This window comes from Limulus polyphemus, unplaced genomic scaffold (assembly GCF_000517525.1).
Source record: "Limulus polyphemus unplaced genomic scaffold, Limulus_polyphemus-2.1.2 Scaffold2599, whole genome shotgun sequence".
Classification (NCBI taxonomy): domain Eukaryota; kingdom Metazoa; phylum Arthropoda; class Merostomata; order Xiphosura; family Limulidae; genus Limulus; species Limulus polyphemus.
Genome location: NW_013668209.1, coordinates 74026 through 97983, shown reverse-complemented (window position 1 = coordinate 97983; position 23958 = coordinate 74026). Strand labels below are relative to the sequence as shown.

Below are 23958 nucleotides of genomic sequence, written 5' to 3'. Positions count from 1 at the left end.
AAATAAAAAAAAATAAACTATAGTTTTTTGTCTAAAAACGTTACTATTGTACTGGAAGGTACGTCTGTAGTAAATATAAAGACATCTTTAATAGAATAGGGTTAGTATATATATATATATATATATATTATTCATTCTCAAGTACACTGACTTACATTTCAGATAGTATCAATAAATAAATAGATGTTCAATCATGAAAGATTTTACAAAATAAACCCGATTTCTAATTGAGTTTGGAGTGTGGAATAGAACAAATCCATATGTTAAGTAACCCACTTAGCAAGTACATAAATCTGCTTTCTTTCAGTTCAGTTTGGATGCACAGATAAACAGATGAACTTTCATTACTCTAGTGCACACAAGACTTGAATCTTCTAACAATTAGCAATTAGGCATGTTCTCTTACTGGGAAAATAGCTGCCATTTCACGGTCATATTTTGAAATAGACATCTGTCTTTTCTGTTGGCGAATCATGTAAGATCTAGGATCTTCATGCCCCTACACTAAAAAATATACAGCTCTAGGTCATGTGTGTGATAAACATAACATGAGAAATTTGGCACTTTGATGTTATTTGAAGAGTAAGAAAAAGACTTGACACAATGTGAACAAATTGAAAGTCTTTATTCACAAAAACATTCAGTAGCGAGCACTGAATTGAAGACAGTTGATTTTGTTGAGATCATGTTCCAGCCTAAGAGAGCATAGTATTATATACAATATCATAAAATGTCACCCCTTTCACTGCATATATTCTATCCATGTACTGATAGCTACTTAATAGAAAAATGAGGGTAGTTAAATTTTCAAAGTAAAATCTGACCTACTTTTACATACTATATTCTACTTTAGAACAAAATTTCTCACAAAAAAGTACAATTAACACCATAGGGGACTGCTCCAAAATAAGTGAGAGCTAGAAGGAAAATAACTTAGCTAAATTTTTTGACTAAAATCCTACTGTTAAAAGTACACACACTGACATACAGATATTTATGTATGTATCAGGTGTCATTTTTTAACAGTTGTCAATGGAGAACTAACATCTTATTGGGCAACTGCAAATATCAGCCTGAATAGTCTACTGGAAAACGTAAAAAAAAAAACACTTAATGTAGGGCTTTCCCACCATGTGTCAGTAAATCTCTCCAATGCTTGCACCTTGATTATTTATCACCAATAAAAATGGGAGATTTGAAAATTTCTGAATTAATTGTAAGGTTAAATGTCCTATCAATGTTATAGGAGCTACTTTTATGCCAATTTCCTACTGGCTGTTAACGATATCATATTGACCAGGAAAAGAAGTTATTGTAATTTACAGCTTAGTTAAAAAGCCACTAAAACTGCAATAACTATATTGAAATAAATAATTCAGTATTGTGCTAATTAAAATCCCTCCGAACATAAGGTTAACTTTGGTCAAAACTTTGACAACAGGAGCCATATCAGAGTACTACATTTCTGAATGTATATTTTTCATTTCTTGTATAAGAGTGATTAAAATGTGAGATTACAAACTTATTATGTTAGATATGAAAAATCAAATGAATACAATCCATAACACAATCAACCAGAAGCATCTGTTAGGAGTTAAACACTGTCATAATTTGATCACGTGTGCTTGTAACTTGATGCCGTGATTACAGGAAGTTCACCCAGTTATGCTAAATTTGATACTAGTCTGAGGCAGTAAAACAACAAATCTAAATGACTGAGAGTATCTAATTGTTTTAGCTTGGGGTGTAAAAATTAATAGTGTGATTGTCTGTAACAATGTGCAGTCATTCTAAAAAGAAAAAAAGTAATTTAGATTTATTTTGTACTTTGTTGTTGTGATAAGATAGGTCAAATTGATGGAGACCTTTGGAGTTAGTTCTAGTCTAGAAAAATTTGTTATTGTGTGGCATTTCATAAAAAATTTAAAAAAAACAGGGGAAAAAGACCAATGAAAAGTCAGGTCAACCCAATTCTTTGGAGAACAATCCCCAAGTTATCATCTGGACAAACCAAAAAAAAAATCCTTAAAATTGTCCACTGTATATGTGAAAATTTCTGAGTTTATGAACTTGGAAAACTTGTTTTAGTAACTAAAGAATATAAGAAATACTGGAAGTGATTTCATATCAGATGTATAAATAGCACAACAATCAGCTGAATGTAAATAATACATAAAACCATTTGGTTAAAGAAATGAGTTCCTAACAAAACAAATCTGTCCAATAATATGAGTAATTCAATTCTAAAGTTAATTAGAGAAATTCTTGAAATATTATTTCCCCACAAAGACAGTTACTGTGACTTACTGACTCAACAAGCATTAATTATAATTTAATTTTTTTCCATTTATCTCTTTCCATACAACTGTGTCAAAGTAAGTATATAACGACCTTTTACAATGATACATTAAAAATGTAAATCACACAACTATTTCCTCAACATATGGCAATAAACTTGATATGAAAAAGTAGTTCATAATTAGAATTTTTGTGTTATTTAAATTTTAACTTTTTAATTTCAAAAAATATATAAGAAGCCTCACATTTCATATTTCTGTATCACAGAAAATATTTATATAATCTAAGAACTTAGGAGTGAAAGTAAAAAAAAAGACTGTATAAAAATGTGTACTATACTATATCTGATATGTACCCTTCCAACAAGACTCAATGTATATACCACGGCTCATTAGGCTAGTCGGGACAACGAGTAAATCCCATTTTAAATTAGCATACTTGATATATGATATTTCTACCTTATTATGGACAATCTGTTAGATATTTCATAGCATGGAAAGTTTCATTTTGTTGCTTTCTATTTATAAAACAAAATATCTTTAGTTTATGACCTTGATAGAGGCAACAAATTAAAAGGTTACAACAAAATTACTGTTCAATTATTTAAATACCATATTGATTACAAAAATTCTGATTGGCAATTTTCCAGAAGTATAATATTAAAAAAAAAGGACATATCCACAACTTAAATGCAACCACTGTTCTGAAAGCTGGCAGCAACTATGTTCCATCATTGTCTAGTCATCTTTAATATGAAATACAGTATTATTTAGTGATAGTTAAAGTAGTCTACACAGTCTTGTATGATTTATGCAACGTAACTAGGCTTACTTTACTGAACTGTACAGGTCATTTATCTTTACATTTAACGCTATCAACACGAGTATCCTTTACTGTGCATGACAAGGTTTTAGTGTCTTACATTCAAAATTTTATTAAACTACTTTTTGTTTATGTTATACCAATTATAATAGTATAAAATCTTAGATAATACTACTATTTTAATAGTATACAAGTTTTAAGTTCTTAATTCTACAAAGCAATATTAAAAAAAAATTCTGAATTTCCACTAGTGTGACCCATGTGACACATTTTCTCTTAGCATGTCATCATTCCTATTTTATCCACCATCCCTCAAAAAAGTATGAAATTAAATGTAAATTACTCTATAAAATCATTATTGCTCAGACAAACCATAAAAACGGAAGAGTCCAAGGAATCCCAAACAAGGTTCCTTTGATCGTGCAACACTCATTGAAGACAACACGTGTTCATGATCCCAAGAGAGAGAACCTCATGTGCAGAGAGAGAAGTCCTGGCTGTGAATACCAGGCATTCCATATCCCTCAAACACAGAGAAGACTGGGCCCTGCTGAGGTAAGAGTTGAAAAACAGGTGAATAAGATACTGAGTGATGGTGAGGTGTGACAAGCCACCCCAAATGAGCTGCCTCCTAAAGGAGGAGATGGGTACGGTTACAAGAGGCTTACTGGAAATGTGCCAAAAAGAGCCAGTCATCCACATAATGTTGAAACCACAGTCCCAGGTCATGAATATGCTGAGCAAAGGCTCTGACTATGCAACACAAAATATATGGAACCAATGCCAGACCGAATGAAAGAGCACAAAACTGAAACATCTGAACCCCATGCACAAACCAAAGGTAATGCTTGGATGCAGGAGAAATGGGGATATGAAGGTAGGCATCTGAGACATCAACCTTGGTCATTTAAAGACCTGAAGTGAATGACCATCTGAGGTTAAGAAAACTCAATGGTGAAATGACGGAGTTTGATGAAGCAGTTGAAGTTCAAGAGATCAATAATTGGATACCAACACCCATTTTCTTAGGGAAAACAAACAGATGGGAATAAAATCCCATAGAAGTGAGAGAGATACCTATCTGATTTTACTGCTTCAGAAAGATGTTGGCAAGAAATTGGATCCTGATGACGAGTGGAAAAATGAAGAATCAGTCCTTCTGCTCACACTGAAGAACACATGATCTGTATTGAAGAGGGCCACAGAAGAGTGAATTTGGCCAACCATGCCCCCATTGCTGGCCAGAACCAAAGGGTTAGTTACCAATGATGCTGACATCTGAAAAGAAAATGATGGGAGATCTAATGACTAGAAGCTAAAACACATTAATACAAGGAGAGAAGAAGAAGCCAGAGGTTGAGAAACAAGAATAGGAATAGGAGAGGATTGGAAAAGACAAGAAACAATACAAGAATGTTGGCACATCACCTCCGTACGAGTCTCTGAAGTGTCAGGGACATCTCCAAAAACAGACTGGTGCAGAAAGGGAAACAGGTAAAAGTCACACAGGTAAAAAGCAGGCAAACATGTATGTAACAAAAGGTGTCCCTGCCAAGGATATCCCAACAACAAAGAAACCACATATGGAGGGACAAAGCTGAAGAAGATAAATACACCAACATGGAGAAATGAAGGAAACACATTTATTCCAAAAAAACCCTCAGGGGAAAAGTGGATAGCTACAGAAAAGAGATGAAAGATAACGTAGGAGAGTCATAAAGGTAAGACGAGAGAACTGGGCAGAGAAAAACAACAAAGGTTAGCAGAAGAATCTAAGCCCTCATGCCTGAATCAGTGGTTCCAAAATCTGAGAATCAAGAAAAGGAAACTCAGAACTATGGTAAGCCAAAGCATGCTTGTCCACCATAATTTTAACTTTGTTTTCACTTAAGTTTTTTGCTTTAACTTTTGGTGCAAGACTTTGTTTTGATTTATATTTTAACTTTGGGCTTGCTTTCATTTTAGATTTTAGTTTTCATTTACCTTATGGGGGAAGGAGGGCACACACTTGACTGATGAGAGAAAGCTTATTAAGGTTTCCATTCCCTTTTCTCTCTTGCCAGTCCAACACATTCACTACAGACCCCACTTGAACCTATTTTATCTTGTCCTGTGTTATCAACTGTTCATCATTTAGTCATGTGTAAATGAAGATTTGCTGTGCACTTTTTTGTCAGTCAGAGTTTGAAGAAATAATCAGATGCACACTCAAAAATGTGGTATCCTTTGAACTTCCAGTTAGCAGGCCCTGACTGAATACTTTGTATACTGGAAAAACAACACAATTAAATAAAGAAATAACTAGATAACTGGCTTTACACACCTGAAAATAAAACTGAGACCAATGCATAAAAACTTAACACACTGTCACACACACACAGTGAAACAATCAGAAAAAAAATGATAAAAATAAAAAATTTAAATAACCCAGTAAAATGTATAAACAATGAAACAACAAATATAAACTCTGTTAAGTGACAATGTTAGCCTCTCTAAAAAGGAATTTTCAAAATAATTTCCTACCATTATGTTCTAAAGATAATCACAAATAGCAGGGTTTACTAACTAGTCCACACGTGTACATGTTGCTATTCATTTATTCTTCTTCTATTTATTTTTTCTTTTAAACAAGTTTTTACTGATAGCAAAAACAAACTAAGACTGAAGGAACTAGTGTAACACAATTACTTACTTGAATGTGGTATTCAGGTACACTGATGTCCTACAGAAAGTTATAACTATCTGCCAAAAATGCAGGTTCTGGAAGTGTTATGCTAAGTAATATTTCAAACAAAGTGCAGATAAGAACAAGATAACACAAGTGAACAAATAAAAGGTATCTTTATTCACAGTGCAAGTCTAACTTATTGGCCAACTTCTTTATTTCATTGTGCAATTTTGTTGTGGCTGTTTTGAAGGAGAGCAAGATCAACTATCTACACCAGACCATGATAGGATTGACAAAAAAAAGATTGAGATCTGGAATCATGAAGATACCACACTCAACCGTATGTGAGACCTATGTTAATAATTACTCCAAGTGAATACGAGAAAAATAAACAATCAACCAATACTAACTTGCACAAATCCCTGTATCACCCACAGAAATGAATTTAATCCCATCCCATGGGGCAGAGATGCTAAGAGGGCCAAGATGGTACAAACCTCCATGGACCAGTCAACAAAGTATGTAACCTTTACTTATGGGTAAAGGATTAGTATATGTTTCAACATTTGTACATCTGGTTTAACATTAAGATGATAGTTACATGCAGAACTATAATAAAAATTTAGAAAAGCTATCTGAATATGCAAAATAAAGATATATGCTACACTACTTTTGAAAGTGTAAATGTAATGATATTAATATCTATCATCACTCTCCCTGATTCCTCATCTTGGTGTCTTACCACACTTAAACTGTAAAATTAAACAATTACAAGCCAAATCAGAATGTGAAATTCAAGTAATAACTTACATGTGAACTGAGGGAGATGATTAATGTATGACAATAAAGGTAAACATAATAGTTCCAAAATTTATTTACAAAAAAGAAATAAAACTCAAAATAAAATTAAATTACAATTCAAGTTAAAAATCAAAGTAAACATCAGTGAAATGAAATTAGTGACAGCACATATATATGCAAAAATTACAAAAAACATTTAAACAAATAAATCAGAAACTTAAGTTCAACTTAACTGAAAGCAAATAAATTTCCACACACACACAAAAACTATGAATTAAAAACAGTATGAAATGATATAAAACTAAATTTGAAATACAAAATCACGATAAAAAACATACTTCACATCAAGTTGTAGTATTCACATGTATACAAATGTTAACTTTACACTGGGTAAGGCCTGATATTTGCAATACATCTACGATTAATTGAGCAGAAGATGTTCAGGTCTGTTAGGTGGCTCTCAGTATCCCTCTTGCATGTGCACTAAACTGTCAGGAAGCTCACAAGAGTCATTGCTCCACTGACAAATCAAATTTCATAATGTTTAGTCTTACCCACAGAAAAATTAAAATTTCAGTTAGAACAACATTGTGTTGATGATGAAGCAGAGTGGTTGCAGAACAAAATATGATGAGTACTAGTGAATGCATGCACCATCCTTGCTGGGTGCTGACACAGAACCTTGGATGTTGAATTCACCAGGCTTCACAGTGCCAATACCTAAGATTATTGTGCTGAAAGTTGGATATATGTTGGTGTCACAGAAATCCAGGTCTGGCCATACACCATCTCAGGAATGCAATATTTCCTACTATGGTTCAGCTGCCTAATTGTTTCTCTCTATATCTCTGACTGAAACTGCCCCTGGCTCTAATGGGCCAAATATCATTAACTCTACTTTGTTTCTGATACAAATAAAATATGTCTTGAATAAGTAAAATCATGCCTCATCTCATAGATAGCATTTCAATCACACACAACATAAAAATCATGTTGTAATACTCTAACTAGATGTTGATAACACAAAATTCGTATATAATGAACACCTTGTCCAGAAAATAATTTTGAGATAAAACTCAGCAATATCTGCAAAAATGTAGAAATTAATTGTACAAATCAAACTTATAAATCAAAACTACTAGAACAGTTTTACCATTTTGAATGAAATAACCACGGTTGTTACCTCACAGACTAGGAATATCTTAGTGGTCTCAACTGAAGAATATTCCTTCATTAATATTAATCTGTTCACTTGCTCAGTCAAATTGACCAACCATATGCCTGTGAAGCTATACATAATAATGTTTACTATAATTATGAATTACTTTGCATATCTTATGAAATTTGGCAAGCTTTTAGTAAACATTACAAGTCTGTTGTAAACAAAATGTCAGATTTTTCAATAAAGTATTTTTACTAAAGATTTTTCTGAATTTCTGAAGCCTTTAGTGAGTCACTCTGAGTGAAAGGTGAATTTCATGTTAAGAATAAACAGGGCTCATCCACTCTGTTCATCACTTTGTCAAAAACTAATGTTAGGCTAATATGGCAAAAATAAAACCAATATTTCAAGATTTTTGATAAAAATGTATCACCAACCTTTTCCATAATAACCATGGCTCTTTATATTTAACAGTAAATATCTTTGACAAAAGATGAATAACATAATCACACTGTCAATAATGTGATTCCCACCTTCTGTACTTCTGATCATTAACTTGTAAAGCTTAGATGAATTTATTTGTTACAGGATTTCTGTATGGCTAATGGTTGTATTCTCTGATTGAACATTGAATAAAAAACAATATAGGTCAACTTGCCTTGATGTTAGGTACATTTAAAGTTGTATGTAAACTTGCAAGTTTTCCTGTCCTTTTGCTTTGGACCTTCTTGTAAATATCACTTTTTGCAGTTAACAGGAATTAACTGTATTGAATAAACATTCTGAATTCAAATAAAATGTACTTGAATTGGAAAATAGTTTTTTTTCTTTTTTTTTAGAGTATTTGGGGTTACTGCAATTGTTCCTTTTTAAATGTAATTCTTCAAGCAGGCATTACAATGGTTTCTGTAAGAACTTATTGCCGGCCTAAAATTACCACTTCAGCTATGAATTGGGCTAGTTCTAGTTTCTGTTGGAAATTTGCAATTGTGTATTTGTAAGTGTAAAGTTACTTGCAACAATGTATTTATTCTGGTTATAAGATTATTATCTACATTGAGGAAATAAATGTAGCTAGTTATGTATGCCAACAATAGTTATTTTTGTAATGAAATATTATATTGGTTAACGATCTTCATCATTTAAAGGTTTGAATGTAGCAGTTATTAATACTGAAGGTGTACATTTGACTCCGACTGAAAACAGTTATGGCCCAATACAAAAGCAATGCAAAGGTTTGTGTGAATCTATTGCAGCTGATTTTTTGTTTTTTAACTTTTGGCCTAAGGATTGAGATTTATGGTTCTTTAGAATATTAAAATGAAAAACTTCTTAGGGGAGGGGTTGGCGAGTTTCAAATTATTAGAACTTTGAGTTTTGAAAAGTACTGTGTTCTTCAATTATGAATTTTGTAAAAGTTTTCATGCTATAACTTTTAAATTAGTGAGTGAATGTTAACAAATTTGGCAGATTATCAGTAAACATTATAATACTTTCATATGCAAAATATCAATTTTTTTTATATTAAGTCTTACGGTTTGTAAAGCAATGTTTTTCACATGCTTTTTTTCTTTTCACACGTTGCCCATCTATCATGCAATGTAATTTTCATTTTAAAATTAAAAATTCTTTTATGCATCAGAAAATTTTCAAATTTCACATGCGAGATCTTTATAATGTCCAGATAGTTATGAAGTGTTTCTTTAAATTTTTTTATATTTTATCTGCAATTTTTGGTAGATTTGACTGATCTCATAACCACCATAAAAAATTAGGAAATAAACATAAATTATGCCTCTTTCATTCTTGAATGAAAACAAATTATAACACAAAAACATAAATGTTTAGACGAAATAGCTTAAATCTCATAACATTATACATTTATATATATTTATTATTTTTATTATATTGACCCTTCACCCATGCCTGGCTAACAAAACAGAAGTTACAATGACGCGGTTCACGTGCACTCATGTTAGCGTATAAAATAACATAAAGGTGACCTTTGGTCCATACAAAGTAATTTGTCTTGGCTGTGTTTTAGTAGACTAGTATTTGGAAAAATACAGTTACATTTCAATTATTATACATTATATACATAAATAGATTATTGCTATTTTGAAATAAGTTATTAAACTTATTTTTTTTAAAACATAGAACAGTAAATAAAGAAGTAAAGCAAACAATTATCTCTTCTTGTTACAACCTTTGTACTCGGTTGCTGCTTAAAGTAGGTTGTTAAGTCTTTAAAACTTTTGCATGTGGAGAATAAGAAACCAAAAAATTTGTTTTACATTTTATATATATACAGTTGAATAACTAAAAAATCATAAGTTACTACATCAATACCATAGATTTCTACTATAATTTATCAAATGTAGTAACTAAGATGTATTTTAATGTAATAAAATATGAAATTTCAAGCAGACTAAAGACACAACCTACCTCCTTGAAATCTTGGTTCAAAAGAAAGAAATGGCATCCTAAGAATTTAAAATGGCTGAGAAAGCCACTAGGGGGACATTCTGAGCTTCCGATTGGTTTTTCATGTCATATATAGAAGTGTATATAAGGGAGAATTTCCAAAAATGAAAAGAAGTGGGTGGGGTGCCACTGTGTTTGATTTATTACATGAGCAAAATCTTAGCAAATAGAAAAGATAAGAGGCTCTTATTTTATATTCTAGCTTATCAATATTGGTAATTTAAGTTTCTAATTTGTACGAAACTATAGACTTAGTATTTTTAATTTCACAAAAATCTAATTTGAATGAGTGCTGCATTCAACATACCATGTGACACACACACAAATTAAAAGATTGAGTAATATATAGTACTAAAATTTGAATTATAATCTACAATTTTATACCAAATTTACTGACATAAATTCATAAAATAGTAGTTCAATAAAATTTTGAATGGAAGTCAACAAACGAGATGACATGGCCTTTCACCTGTGACCCGTCTCGAAAGAGTTAATAGTCCACAGCCCAGACACCAAATGTATACCTCTCAGGACTTGACTTGCAATTTTCTTGAGGTTATTGACATGAATACTTTTATAGAATGCACTAGGTCTCTTTCACAGATGTTTAACTGTGAAATCTCTGACAAAATCCAAAGAAATCAAATTTGTACGCACATGTGGTAATATTCACAATTGCCAAACACTACAACAACTAACACCAGCAACTTAAAACATCACACACAAAACAAACAAAAAAACAACATCTCTCCTTGGTGCAATCGGTCTTTTTATACTTTCAAGAAAAGACTAGAAGTCATATGCTGCATGTCACAGTTGTAATATATAATGAAATGACCTCACAATATGGCAAGCTAAAGTTAACATTTTCATAAACTGAAAATGTATTTCCGATATATTTACCTCTCCTCACAAAATAGCTTTTCTTGATTAGTACTGCCCTCTGTTGGTGCAAATTTTCAATGCTCGCCACCAGCCTTCCACCTCCTGCTTCTGCATATCCACATGCATATGATTATGCAGCAGCTCTCCAGTGCCCTTTCCACAGTTGCACTCGTTAATCACTTTGAGATTGGTCATAGGGCATACACCACATATCACCGGTAAGTATCTATCAGAAATACACTTTCAGTTTATGAAAATTTTAATTTCTGATACATCTTATCTCTTCTCACGAAATTACTAGAATTCCACATTGAGCTAGTGGAGGGCCAGTGAAAAATTATCCCTCTTTAGGAAGCACCCAAAGAGAGACCATGAGGTGTGGAACAAAAAAAAGAAAATATCACACCTCAGCTGGAGACTGCACAACATCTGATTCAGGTATACTCTTTGATCTTTTATGACTGTGTCATGAACATAAAAGGCAGAAAAACATGAATGAATCCCATAATACATATTACTGATTACTGGGGCCCCTGGGTGTCGAGTGGCTAGGATGCAACAGATCGCTGTGGTAGTTTGGCATCATCCAACACCTGGCGGTATCTGATATTGTACAACAGTTCTGTGGTAGGCAGAGGATCACCTACCTCTTCACCTTGAAATGGAAATTAATAGGGAAGACAAGCTTCCATATCAAAATCCATTTCCACTTGCGTGCACTTCCAACCCAACCAACACCTGATCTACCACAAACTGACACAGCAGGAAGAAGGAAAGTCTCAGTGGGATGACATCTCCGATCCAAAACTTGGCAGCATTGAGCATTTTTCATCCAGATGCAGTAGAAAGAGGGATACCAGCCAGAACACATGAGGACTTACTTAGAGCATGGTAGGTAGGAGAAACATCTCAGCCTGAGGGGCAAACTGCAATATCTATACATATGCACCATCAATATTATATATACAATACCTATGTATCCCACCTACTCCAGCAGCCAGCTGCAGTCAGTACAAATTACAGAAGCTGGTTGCTTTAGGTAAAGTTCTGGAAATATATTTCACTTGTGGTATGAATGAAGACTGTTATATTCTTACATGTATATTTGCTTCTTTTCCTCTGCTGTCCATGCTCGAGATTGTTTTCTGTTCAACATTTCTTCACCTTGCTATGTATTGCTGATACTTATAACTTCTGTTGGAAAACACTATATATTTCAGCACTGATGGGAATGTACATTTGAGAGCTGAATTTTACAGATAATATATCAGCTCCTTGTCAATCCACAGTTACATAAAAACAACTTTGAATCAATGAATTATTTATTTTAATATCAAACTCATTAATTATGACTAAATGAACATCACTTATTAAAACAATATATATATATATTTTTTTTTTTAACTGCTAATTTATTTGTAAGTAAATATAAACAGTTTTTCATGGTGAATTTTCCACTTTCCACAAGCAGTGTTGCTAAATGCTGTGGTATATTACCACTACATTTATTACTTTTTGACATGTATAACAAAATGCATTTTTGATAGCATGGCAGTTGAAATTGTAAAATTTTTAGACCCTGATCTATCTTTGATAATTAATGGTATATATATATATATAAGTAACTTATTATGGTAAAATTTAATACAAAAAATAAGGAAAGCAGAAATTTCTTTACAGTACTTTAAATAGTAGGTTAATTGTACTTATTTTCATTACCTATTTGTATTTAATGGTAAACAAAATGTTTATTATTGTAGAGAAATACCATTAAATAAAACTGTAATGAAAACTTCTACTGGGCTAGCAGCTAGGAAATCCCTTATCATTTAAGTATACAAGAGTTATGTTACTAAAATACCCATAATGTTTATTTTAAAGATTTTGTTAAAGCCAAAAATAATTTAATTCATCCAATAAGTATGTAGCATTCTCAGATAAGATAGACCCAACAGTAAAATAAGTTACTAAAATCACAGTAACTGTAGATACTATAACATTTGCTTGAGAAATTAGTAATCAAATTTTAGGTTTGACATTAAATTAGAGACTGACACAAAACTGTTTAATTTGTTTCACAACGATATATAAAGCTGGCATGTGAATTAACCAACAGGTAAACACAGACATTTAATATCAATTCAACACATCCTGGTGGCTACTGAACAAAAACCAATTGAAGGCATGTCTAAAATCTCAAAAATGTCAAGCAAGTTATTACCAAGAACTACTGCTTGGAATTATACAAAACCTTCCTAAAATATCATATGACCCACACCACCAAATCAATAATATAAAAGGGAAACCACAATTTCTGACCTTTATAACTTCTTACATAATCATCATGTAAGGCAACTTGCTGAGTTCCACTCAATAAATTAACTCAAAAAGCAGGCCAAGCAAAATAAGTGTATTTAAAGCCTAAACATAACCTCTGTTCTTCTAGAACATAACTCAGTACTAACCTGGATGGCTTAGTTTATGCTGTTTACATATTACAAGTAGATAGTTATTTTAAAAGTCAGCATTTAGATGTTCTACGAGTTAGCCATTAAATTAGGGACTTTGCTGAAAGATGATAAACTGTAGAATGAGAGTATAATACAATCAGTCAGTTAAACAGTTTTTGGATGGAAATATCCAGAAATATATTGTTTTAATAATCAGATTTATGTAAATATTTAGTTCTGCATCAGAATGTGTGAAATATATGTATAAAACTGCTTTTTTTTCCTTACTGGCCAAAGATAAACATTGTGCGCTTCTCAGTAGGATTTTCTCTTTTTTACTTGGTGGAGGAATGTGTATTTTTCATAGCTACTAAAACCCAAACTGTAGTCAGTACTTTAAAAGTTTTTAATTTGCTTTCAAGTTGAAAGAACTTCTTCCCTCAGAACAATATATCTTGGTCTAAAAGCTTAACAAAGTAGAAACCTTGGAAAGCTGTTAACAAAGACAGAATTATGTATCATTCTAAACAGGTGATTTATAGTTTTGCTTCTCTTTTTTACTTGGAAAACAGTAATTATTTTGTAAGTTTAGCAAAGTTCAGTTTTAAGTCTAATGGGTAATCCTTCAAACTAGCCAGGTTTTGTTGTGATCAAGAAAGAAGACTGTTTTACTTTAGTTAGATTTTGTTTATGTAAATACTTTCTCTAAACACTGTTTGTCTGTAACTGTAATTTGTTTAGTGTATTACTTTGTAAACAGTTTTGAAATATAAAACATAAGCACCACTATTGAAAAAAAGTTTACTAGACGACAGAAACAACACAACAAACATATGTTCTGTTTTGGGCAAAATGATTGGTACATTTTTAATTGTTGGATCCTCAAGTATTATTTTAAAATAAGTGATTCACAAGATCATTCAAGAAGGATGCTTACCATAACAGTTCCATTGTTGAAGATATTGGAAGATGCTGTGCTGGGTGAGCTAGGAAAAGACTTATCTGGACTTGTCTGGGGTCGACGGAAAAAACTGGTGATAAAATAAATTATCAGAGCTCTAATAACTATGCCTTTTATCACACCAGCCCATGAAAATGCCTGTTGTTGTTGTTGTGGCTCACTTGTTTGTTGATCAGGTGTTGAACTCTAAAATTACAAAAAAATTTTAACCCATAAATAATCAAAAAACAGACCATTATACTTTTCAAGCACTTACAATGACTCTTACCATTTAGTGTTGAATTTAGAGGTTTACAAGAGGAGGAAGAGGTGGGGGATTTCTCTGTGTGCGAGAATCTGCCATGAGAATGAGTTAGAATTATATGCAAGTCAGTAAACTAAAATTTTCTCTTTCTATTGGTTATAAATCATGTAATAGCAAATGTCAGAGAAGAGGACTGAAGGACTGTGACATCTTACTGTAGAGGAAACACACGTTCCCAACTGCATTACATCTGAATCAGGTATATCTTCACACAAGATGAATGATTATGTCACAAAATGGTCAGAAAATGAAGCATAACCAAAAAAGTGCTATTGGTGTAGAGTGGCTAGGGCATAACAGACATTAAGCAAATGTCAACTCCAGTCCAAAACCAATGGCACCGAGATTGGATCAAAGGGAAGTACTCCTGTTCCAAGACCCTAAGCCATTGTGTGTGCACAACCAAAACTAATACACCCCAGGAACTGGACTCCAGATAATGGTAGAAAGGTGGAAGTACAATGTGGAGGGTCAACTCCAAAACCATGTGAAATTGGGAATGTATTGTCCAGTCCACAGTAGGAGGAAGATCCCAGCCCACTCACATGTGAGTACTTATGTTGACTGGTCCAACTCCAACCAATACCAGTTGCCCGGTTAACCAACATCCAGGCAGTGGTTGGAAGGAGGGTTCCCAGTCGGAGGGCTGAACTGCATATAGAAATATGACAGAAAAATCCAGTCCACATGGTACAGCATCTGGGATCTTACATCAGATCTGTGGTAGGAGGATAGTCATGCCAACTACACCAGCAAAACACCACCACCCTACTCTCAACTGAGTGGAATTAAACACACTCAGGAGGAAGCTTTCATGGTCCACCATCCCAGCAGCTAAGAGCTGGTAAGTGGCAAGGCCTTCCATACTCCACCAGAAGAGGGGAGAAAAATGCATTGGAAAATCCAGAGGAATGCATCACCAGAGAAAGTATGGGTAACCATAAACCTTATTTTAAAAAGCAGACCAAACCCCATATCTACAATCAAGAGAATAGCAGGGAAGGGCAGCATTCCCTTCCTGCTTTACTCATGTTATTCCACATATTTATGAAGCAAAACACCACAAGCACAAACCTACATGTAGTCTTGTAGAACACCCCATCTCAACAGTAAGTGTTAGCGATGGAGAGTCACACAGTGCAGATTTAAGAATTAGTAAACATGGACAGGCACCACTAGCCACAAAGGAAGCTCCTGTATTATAAAATAAAGAAGAAAACAAAAACCAACTCAAAGATGAACTGATGAGTGAAGGATGGCGACATGCAGGAGACAATATTTGGCTGAGTAGGAAACCACCAGACGATGCAGATAATGTGACAGGAAAGTATGAGGTGTGGTATATATGCCAGCCTGGATAATCTCTTTCAAACGATGATGAAGACGAGCAGTAAAAGGCATTGTAAGGTGACAAATCTGATGAGCGGCGTTATGGAAAAAAAGTAACAGAAATCAAGACAGAAGCAGCAATAGGCTATACGAATGATTTGCCAAACCCAACCAGACATAGCAATAGGAGAAAGGACACAGGAAACTGAAAGATTCGAATGTATAAATAAACAGGAATGAGAACCACAGAGAGTAGCCATACAAGCCACATAAAACCACACAGCACTATACAGACACAGGAGACACCTGGGATCAGAACAGGAATATATGTGAAATGGAAGGAAAAGAAATAGGAGTGAAGGCAACATTATCCTCACATGCAGTGGAGGTTTTTGGTAGGAAGGTACAATCAGGATAAAGGAGATCACAGGTTCGGTAGTAAAGGATGCAAGAGACATCAATGGCAAACACATCAAACCTTTGACATCTGAAAGCAAAATTGAGGATTGAAAAAAAAGTTTTCAAGGATAGGTGATATACGGAACAGGAAGCCAAAAGTTCAAACAGAGGTAGAGAAAGGGCATAGTGGACAACATTAAGATCTCTATCAGGCAAGGAAGTAGGTCGAAGGGGACAATGAGATGAAAAGAATAAAACAAGAAGGAAATAACAGGAAAGGAAAAACATGGCAGAATTGAAAAAATGAAAGTTAAATGATAATGCAGCTCTATAACTTGCAATGGTCAAAACAGAAAGACCGTTATCATAAAGCCAGGTAAAATAATTCAGACAGGTGAAGGACAGATGGAGAGGAAGGAATAAATCCCCAATGATTAGAACAATGGTGAAAAAAATGTCACTTACATTGGGACAAGGAAAAGGTGCAGATGGAGTGGAAAAGAAGGAATGCTACCCAGGTAAAAAATCTAGAACCTCGCACAAGGAATCAGAGAAAAGCCACATGTGAAGTTGAAGGGTGTGAATGTACGGATGACGCACTGCTGAATGAGGTTGACAGAGAAGGGAAGGGGAGAGAGAAAGATAATGATAACTGAAGAGTGAAAAGCAAAGGAAACCAAGGTTGAACTGGCAAGAACGGAGCAACTAGAAGGACTCAACCCTGAGCAGTTTGGCTAATGGATAGGAAGAAGATGGATGGGGAGGATTGGCATAACTGTTTAGATCTGAGGGCATCAATCACCAAAGTTAAAGGATGAGGAACAGGAGACCAAAATATATGGAGTTTGGTATTCAGATGAGTGGTAAATGCTTCCAGCCGTGGAGTACCCAACTGAAAGCATAGCCACCTAAAACCACTCCATGGGAAGAACCTTGTCAAAATAAGATAATCAATCCATGACAAGATTGAAAGGGCCTTGAAATATGACATGCCAGCAAAGAAATGTGACACCTGTGGGCCCAGAAGCTCCCTTCCCAAGTAATGTAAGAGATAGCAGTTGAGTTGTTTTATTAGATCATCACTGTTTTGCTCCTCAAAGCCAGCAAGAAATGATCCATTGCCTAATGAACAGCCAGGTATTCCAGAATATTGATGAGAAAACTTGACTAGACTGAAAACTAATGGCTCAAAATCTCTTGGGCATTGTAGTATGCCCCCCAGCCCAACAGAAAAATGTCCATAAAAAAAGATGCCCCTCTGACCATGGAGAAGGAAGGACACCAGCCACTGTGTGGTTCCTATCCAGCCACCAGGCAAAATTAATCTGGAGGGAATGAGGAAGCAATACTGGATAATCCGGAGGATCTCTGGTGCAGTCCCATCAATCCTGAAGGACCCACTGAAGAGATCACATGTGGGCACAACCAAGAGGGAATAAGAATCTTTAAGGAAAGGTGAGGAATATGCGTTCTGGATCATAAGCTTCAAGGAATGCAGTCAGAAAAGAGAAGGCTGGACCCAACTAAGTTGAAAACCCCAAAATGAATGAGGTATTGAGTCAATATGAAAATGGACTTCACCTTGACCAGCCAACCCACCCACGCAGCTTCCTTGAAAAGAACCTGCATGTTGATAGAAGAGGCAGAATGCTAAGGAACTAGAAGTAGCCAGTTGTCCATATAATGATGGAAACAAAGCCCATGTGAATGAAGAAGTTGGGCGAAGGCTTTCAAAACCCGATAAAAATTGTACGGGGCTAAGGCCATTTCGAAACTGATATGTATGGTCCCTATGGATGAAGCAAATATAATGACGGGATGCTGGAGAAATGGAAATATAGTGGTAAGCAGGGCCTGGGAGATGGGGTTTGTGCACCCAGTGCAAATCACCAAGGCTCGGAATCAAGCAAATATTTTCCCCACATATAATACCAAAAAGCCTTCCAAAAAGTAGTATTTATATGCTGATGGTGCATTTTAGCGAGTCTTGCAATGGGAAAAAATAATATATACAATTGGGAAGGGGGGGGGTGTAAGTGAGGATGAGGGGCCCAGAATTAGGGGGAGCACCAGAGCCCAGTATTTCTCTCCCAGACCCTGATGGAAAGTGCCTGATATGTTGAACATCGTCATCCAAAGACCTGGAGTGAAAGCCCATCGAAGAGACAGGAAAGACTCTATGGTGATCCAAGTAACTTTCAAACAGTGGCTCATATGGGAGAGATATCCATAATAGGACACCAATCCCCAGCCTTCCTGGGGTCTACAAAATGATGGGAACAGAAACTGGGAAGAGTAGGAATTACTGGTTCCTTAGCACTTTTGAGTAGAAGTAGAAGATCCTGAATTATCTTACAAAAAAGCTGGCTGGACAGAGGATCCTGAGGTGGGGGGGGGTAACAGAAAAGGAGGATAGGGGAGGTGGTGAATAGAAACGAAGGGACAGTCCTTTTGTTTAGACCTAAGAACCCAAAGGTTGGTGGTAAATGAGTTCCAAACATTCTCAAAAAGCAGTAATCTGGACCATACTGGACCTGATCCAACATGACAGAGACCTATATCATTGGTGACATGCAGGTTAGTGGTGAACAATAACTCTGTGAAGGCATGACCTGTGAGGAAGAAGGAGGTAGTAAGGGAGATGAAGTAGGTAGCCATGCAGGGGAAGGTTGTGATAAATGAGAGGCTAGAGAGAAGAGAGACGTATGCAAATAGGCAGATTCCAATCTCAACTCCAAAGAGTCAGGAAGATCCAAAAAAAAAACATTTGGTGTAAAAAAGGGGCCATGCATAATTTACAAAAATAGGTAGGGGGAGATGCGTGAGTTAAGAGCCCGTTCTTACCTAAGAGGTTCCAACAACAAAAGAGCCAAGGTGTAAGGAAATGTAAGATGATAAGCATGACAATGTAGAGAAGAGGAGGGAATGGGCATTTGCTGAAAACCCCTCAGGGGAATAACATATAGACAATGACAAAAGGTGAATGGAAGGAAGGTCACGAAGGAGAGATGTAAATGTCAGGTGAATGCAGGAAAGCTGTACCTGTGAAAAATGAACAGAAGTGTCAGGGTCCAACCAACAATGGCAAAGAGTGACTCCAAAAGTTGAGTATCCAGAAAAGGATATGCTGAACGATGGTAAGCCAAAGCATGAACCTCCGCCATGCATGTGGTACACAGCATGCTGACTCCTGAAGACAACTGTTGGACAACTGATGTCAGGTGAGAGAGGAAGGATAAAATATTGAGCAGTAAGTGCTTTTGTCAAAAGGGAAGGGTATAAGCCATAAGACACGGGAGACAAAGACGAAACAAACATACCTGTGAAACCAACCCCCAAAAACAGAGAGAAAAGTCATGGCACATCCATTGTCTGAGAAGATGACTGAACAGCAAAAGAATGGGGAAAGAAAACGGCTGTCCAAACCCTCATCATCCGATTCTGGCTCACCTGAAATTGTGTCTGAAGATGTAGTAGTAGTGACTTGGAACCTTTAATTCATAATAAGTCATTCACGGAAATTATTCAAAATGAAATTCACTTGAAGTACACGAAAAACACATTCCAAGTTGTTTGTCAAATCCAAGCAAAGGAGATTTTAAAATCCAAAAATAAATTTTTCAAATCCAAAAATAATTTGTGAAGAAATGTTTGAATTCTCAAATTTTTCAAAGCTCAAAAATGTTGTACACCAAATTAAATTTTAAAAAATGTGAGCACGATGAATGATCACTATCATGCCAAATCAAGAAGTGAAGATTGGACTCTGCTGTGTCACACTCCTATTGGTGGAAGGTTGTCGATTGCTTATTTGCATTGTACAATGCAGCTTTACCATGTGGAAAAACATGGAGATTAGTGGGAGTATAAAAGCTAGTGATGGGAAAAGATTTCGTACATACTAAGGGCAGTGCAAATTAAGGAAAGCTGTTTTGTGTCACTGAATAAAGGAACCCAATGATTAATTAATTAACAAGTTCATTAATAACCCAGCTCTACCCTCAAGTATTTATATAAAAAATTTTTATTTTTTACATTTTAAGGTAATATTTTTTCATATAACCTTTCTAGATTTACTTATGTCCTGTTTGACCAACATCTTTAATTTCATCATTTACACCATTTGTCAGAAAACCTGGTTTTTGCTTGTAGCCAATCCCTTTTCTGGACATAAAGAACATGTCCGTCTTGAATATTTATGTGTAAATGAAGAAAATGATCATGCTTTTAGAGTTGTGGGTAAGTCACAACTGAGACCGTGCTTTAATCTAGAAGTAGAGCTAATATACTTTTTGGATCCATTTACAAACATACATGTACTGATTACAAGTCAACGTCAGATGAGATAACTATCTCTCAGTGCAAATAACTAGATAGTTCATGCAATGCTCTGTGCAGTTTTGGTCTCCTTATCCAAGAAAAAAAAAACATCAACTTACTGAAAAAAGAGTTCAGAGGTAGGCTAATAAAACAATTCTAAGGATGGATGATTATCTTATAGGAATTGGTTAAGATGTGACTTATATCCTCTTCATAAAAAAAAGTGTAAGAAAGATCTTACTGAACTTTATAAGATTATCTGGGGAATCAATACAATTAATGCTTCCCATTTCTTTGTTCTGTATTCTTAGGATAGTAGAATGAAATTGAAGATTTAGAAAAGACAGTCTTGTTTTTCTAGCAGTAACAGTTATCAGTCAGCTCATTGCAAATGTTTAAGAGATAAATCTATATATTCCTGAAAAATAAAGAGTGGATTTGAAGTTGTACTTATACTTTCTCTCAGGGGTGGGTGGCAAGAAAAGCCTCCCACAGTTTTTGGTCAAATGGTCCCTTTTTGTCCATATGTTATTACATACAGGTGGTGGTATAAAATGGGATAATCCAGATGGGTCAGATGCTGATGGCCCTTATTATCTTTTGGTAATGCAACTAAATAAAACCAGATTGAAACATCAATAGATGACTAAGAATTAAAGAAAGTAAATTGTGTATGTTAAAAGAAGTACTCAAAAAATAATGCATAAAATAGCTTTTAATTAGATTTATTCTAACAATAACATACCAAGTCTCATAAGTTTAAATTAGCAAGTCAGATAAACCAGTTATATCCACCTGCTTAAAAACTGGTTTCGTAACATGAAGTATTTTTAATTTTTTTTTATTATAGTTTGTCTTACAAGTTACACCTCTTTATAACTTAACTTCTGAAATTATGTTTGGTACTATTTATGAATAATTCACATTACGAAGGAAAATTTATTTTCGCAATAAAACAAGTGTGAAGTACTCGTTTGTAATAACTCATATTATAACGATATCATTACTAATAGTCTAATACTATCATAGTATCAACATTTTCATCTTATTCTTACTCAGTCTTTGTCTTTTAAATTAATTTAAACCTACGCCTACTTTACTTTGAGTTTGATGCTGCTAGTGCTAAATTTAACATAGCACTTTTCTTTTATATAGTACTGAAATTACCTCATTTTGCACTAGACTATCGTTGCTCACATTGTTGCTAATGTCATCTTCGCTCATTCTGCAATCTTTAGCGAGTCTGTATTCAGCAATGGAAAAACAGTCGATAAATTCTAATATCAAACTTACGCCTTTTCTCTTCAGGTTACAAGGTAGATATAATGAGCTTTACAACTATACTAAGCAAAACTGCTCGGCAATAAAAGAGCCGGCACTGCTAAATAGCATTTAAAACGGAAAAGTTATAGTAAATAAATGGATCCAACAAACAGATTTAAAGTGAAACCATATAAAGATATAAATTATCAGTATTATATAGTATGTGATTGTATCTTATTATGCATATTATTAATTTTAATTAGAATTTATATTTCAAAGATGTACGTAATTATCAATATTATGTATTATATTGTTGCGTCATCGAGATCATGTGATTCTCACGCTCTCTCCTTTCTTGAATTATCCTGTACTTTGGCGAATGTTCTAGTTCTTACTAGATATAGGGTAGGCGGATATATATAAGAGGGGAATGTAACGTGTCTGGGTAGATAGTGAGTAATTGAACTGCAGTCAGAGAGCACGAGAGACGTTACAGCGTTTGTTTAGCGCGATTGTTGAAGTTGAGTGTATCGGTAAAGTTGTATTCGGAAAGAATAAACCAGTTTTATTAAGTAAAGAACTTGTGTCGCTAAAGTTTCGTCGGAACGAAGTTACGGAAAGTTAATTAACAAACGGAGACGTAACAATATATTTATATGTCTTATTTTATATATTAAATATTATATACTCCATGGTCTACTGCAGATCATATGGTGTGATATGCAACACTAACAGAAATATTAACAATTGGCCAGTTGACAACAACATAGCTAGAAGGAGTTAAAATTAAATCTTAAATAGAAAATGTCGAGGTTCAAAACTGAGAGCCAAATGAACTCTGTCAGATCAGAAAAAATCCAACCAAAAGTATGTTAAAGCTGTAACAGGTCCACTTTCAGCATCACTCTGCCCTGAAACATTTGTTACGTTTGTTAATTTTCCGTAGAAATTCTTTCTGAGAAACTTCTGCGATACAAGTCCTTTCTTAAATAAAACTAGTTTATTCTTTCTCCATTCAACTTTGCAATACACTTAATTTCCACAGTCACTTTGAATTAAACACACGATATAATTCACAACGACTCACTATCACTTACTTCACTCGATTAACTGTGTCTATATCTTCAATCTCTGTATCTGCTACTACAGTTCATATTAATTCCCTCTCGCTTTGATTGTCGGGCTTACATATTAGAATACAGCAAGTCTGGCAAACACTCGAGCCTTCACGAACCTTTTAGATACTCATTACGTGTTACCAGCGTCACGTGGCTTCCGCTGTCGTAACACTGCCCCTTCCTTAGTATTGTTTGTCAAGAACAATAGCCACTACATTAAACCAATAGATAATTAACAATAATCTAAATAAATGTACAAAATGTACAAACTATACAAACACAAAATTAAAATTTAACAAAGTCTCATAATTTCACGGGACGTATCTTCTTCCATACTGGTCTCGATTTCGTTAGCTTCTGCTTCACGTGAGTTCATTTGCTCCATCAGGAATTGTCCTATCATCGGTAACAGTCACATCAGTGGTAGTAACTTCATCAAGGGCTTCACTGTTTCCCTTCTCAAAACCGAGTAGAGTTTCTTCTTCGACAGTGGCTTTTTCAGGTGACCGATGGTCACTTCATCCCAACTGAAATGTCCTGGACCGTGATAACGCCAAAGCCTGTTGGCATGCACCACTTTTGGCTTACCTCGCCGGCCACATTTTATTCGGAAAGTCACGTCTGAGAGACGATCCACTATGCCATATGGGCCTTCCCATGGAGATGACAACTTAGGAGACTTCCCTTTGGTCTT

The 23958-nt window shown here is 34.7% G+C and overlaps 1 protein-coding gene across 1 annotated transcript in view; it reads right to left on the bottom strand.

Moving 5' to 3' along the window:
- Positions 1–22216, bottom strand: part of LOC106467398 (cleft lip and palate transmembrane protein 1 homolog) — an 85118-nt gene extending 62902 nt beyond the window's left edge. The window contains exons 1-2 of the mRNA XM_013927748.2: positions 22051–22216; positions 14508–14717 (exon numbers count right to left, since the gene is read on the bottom strand). Of these exons, the coding sequence (XP_013783202.1) occupies positions 14508–14717; positions 22051–22107 (267 nt within the window). The 5' untranslated portion in view covers positions 22108–22216. The remainder of the gene's footprint in view (positions 1–14507; positions 14718–22050) is intronic.
- Positions 22217–23958: the final 1742 nt, after the last annotated feature.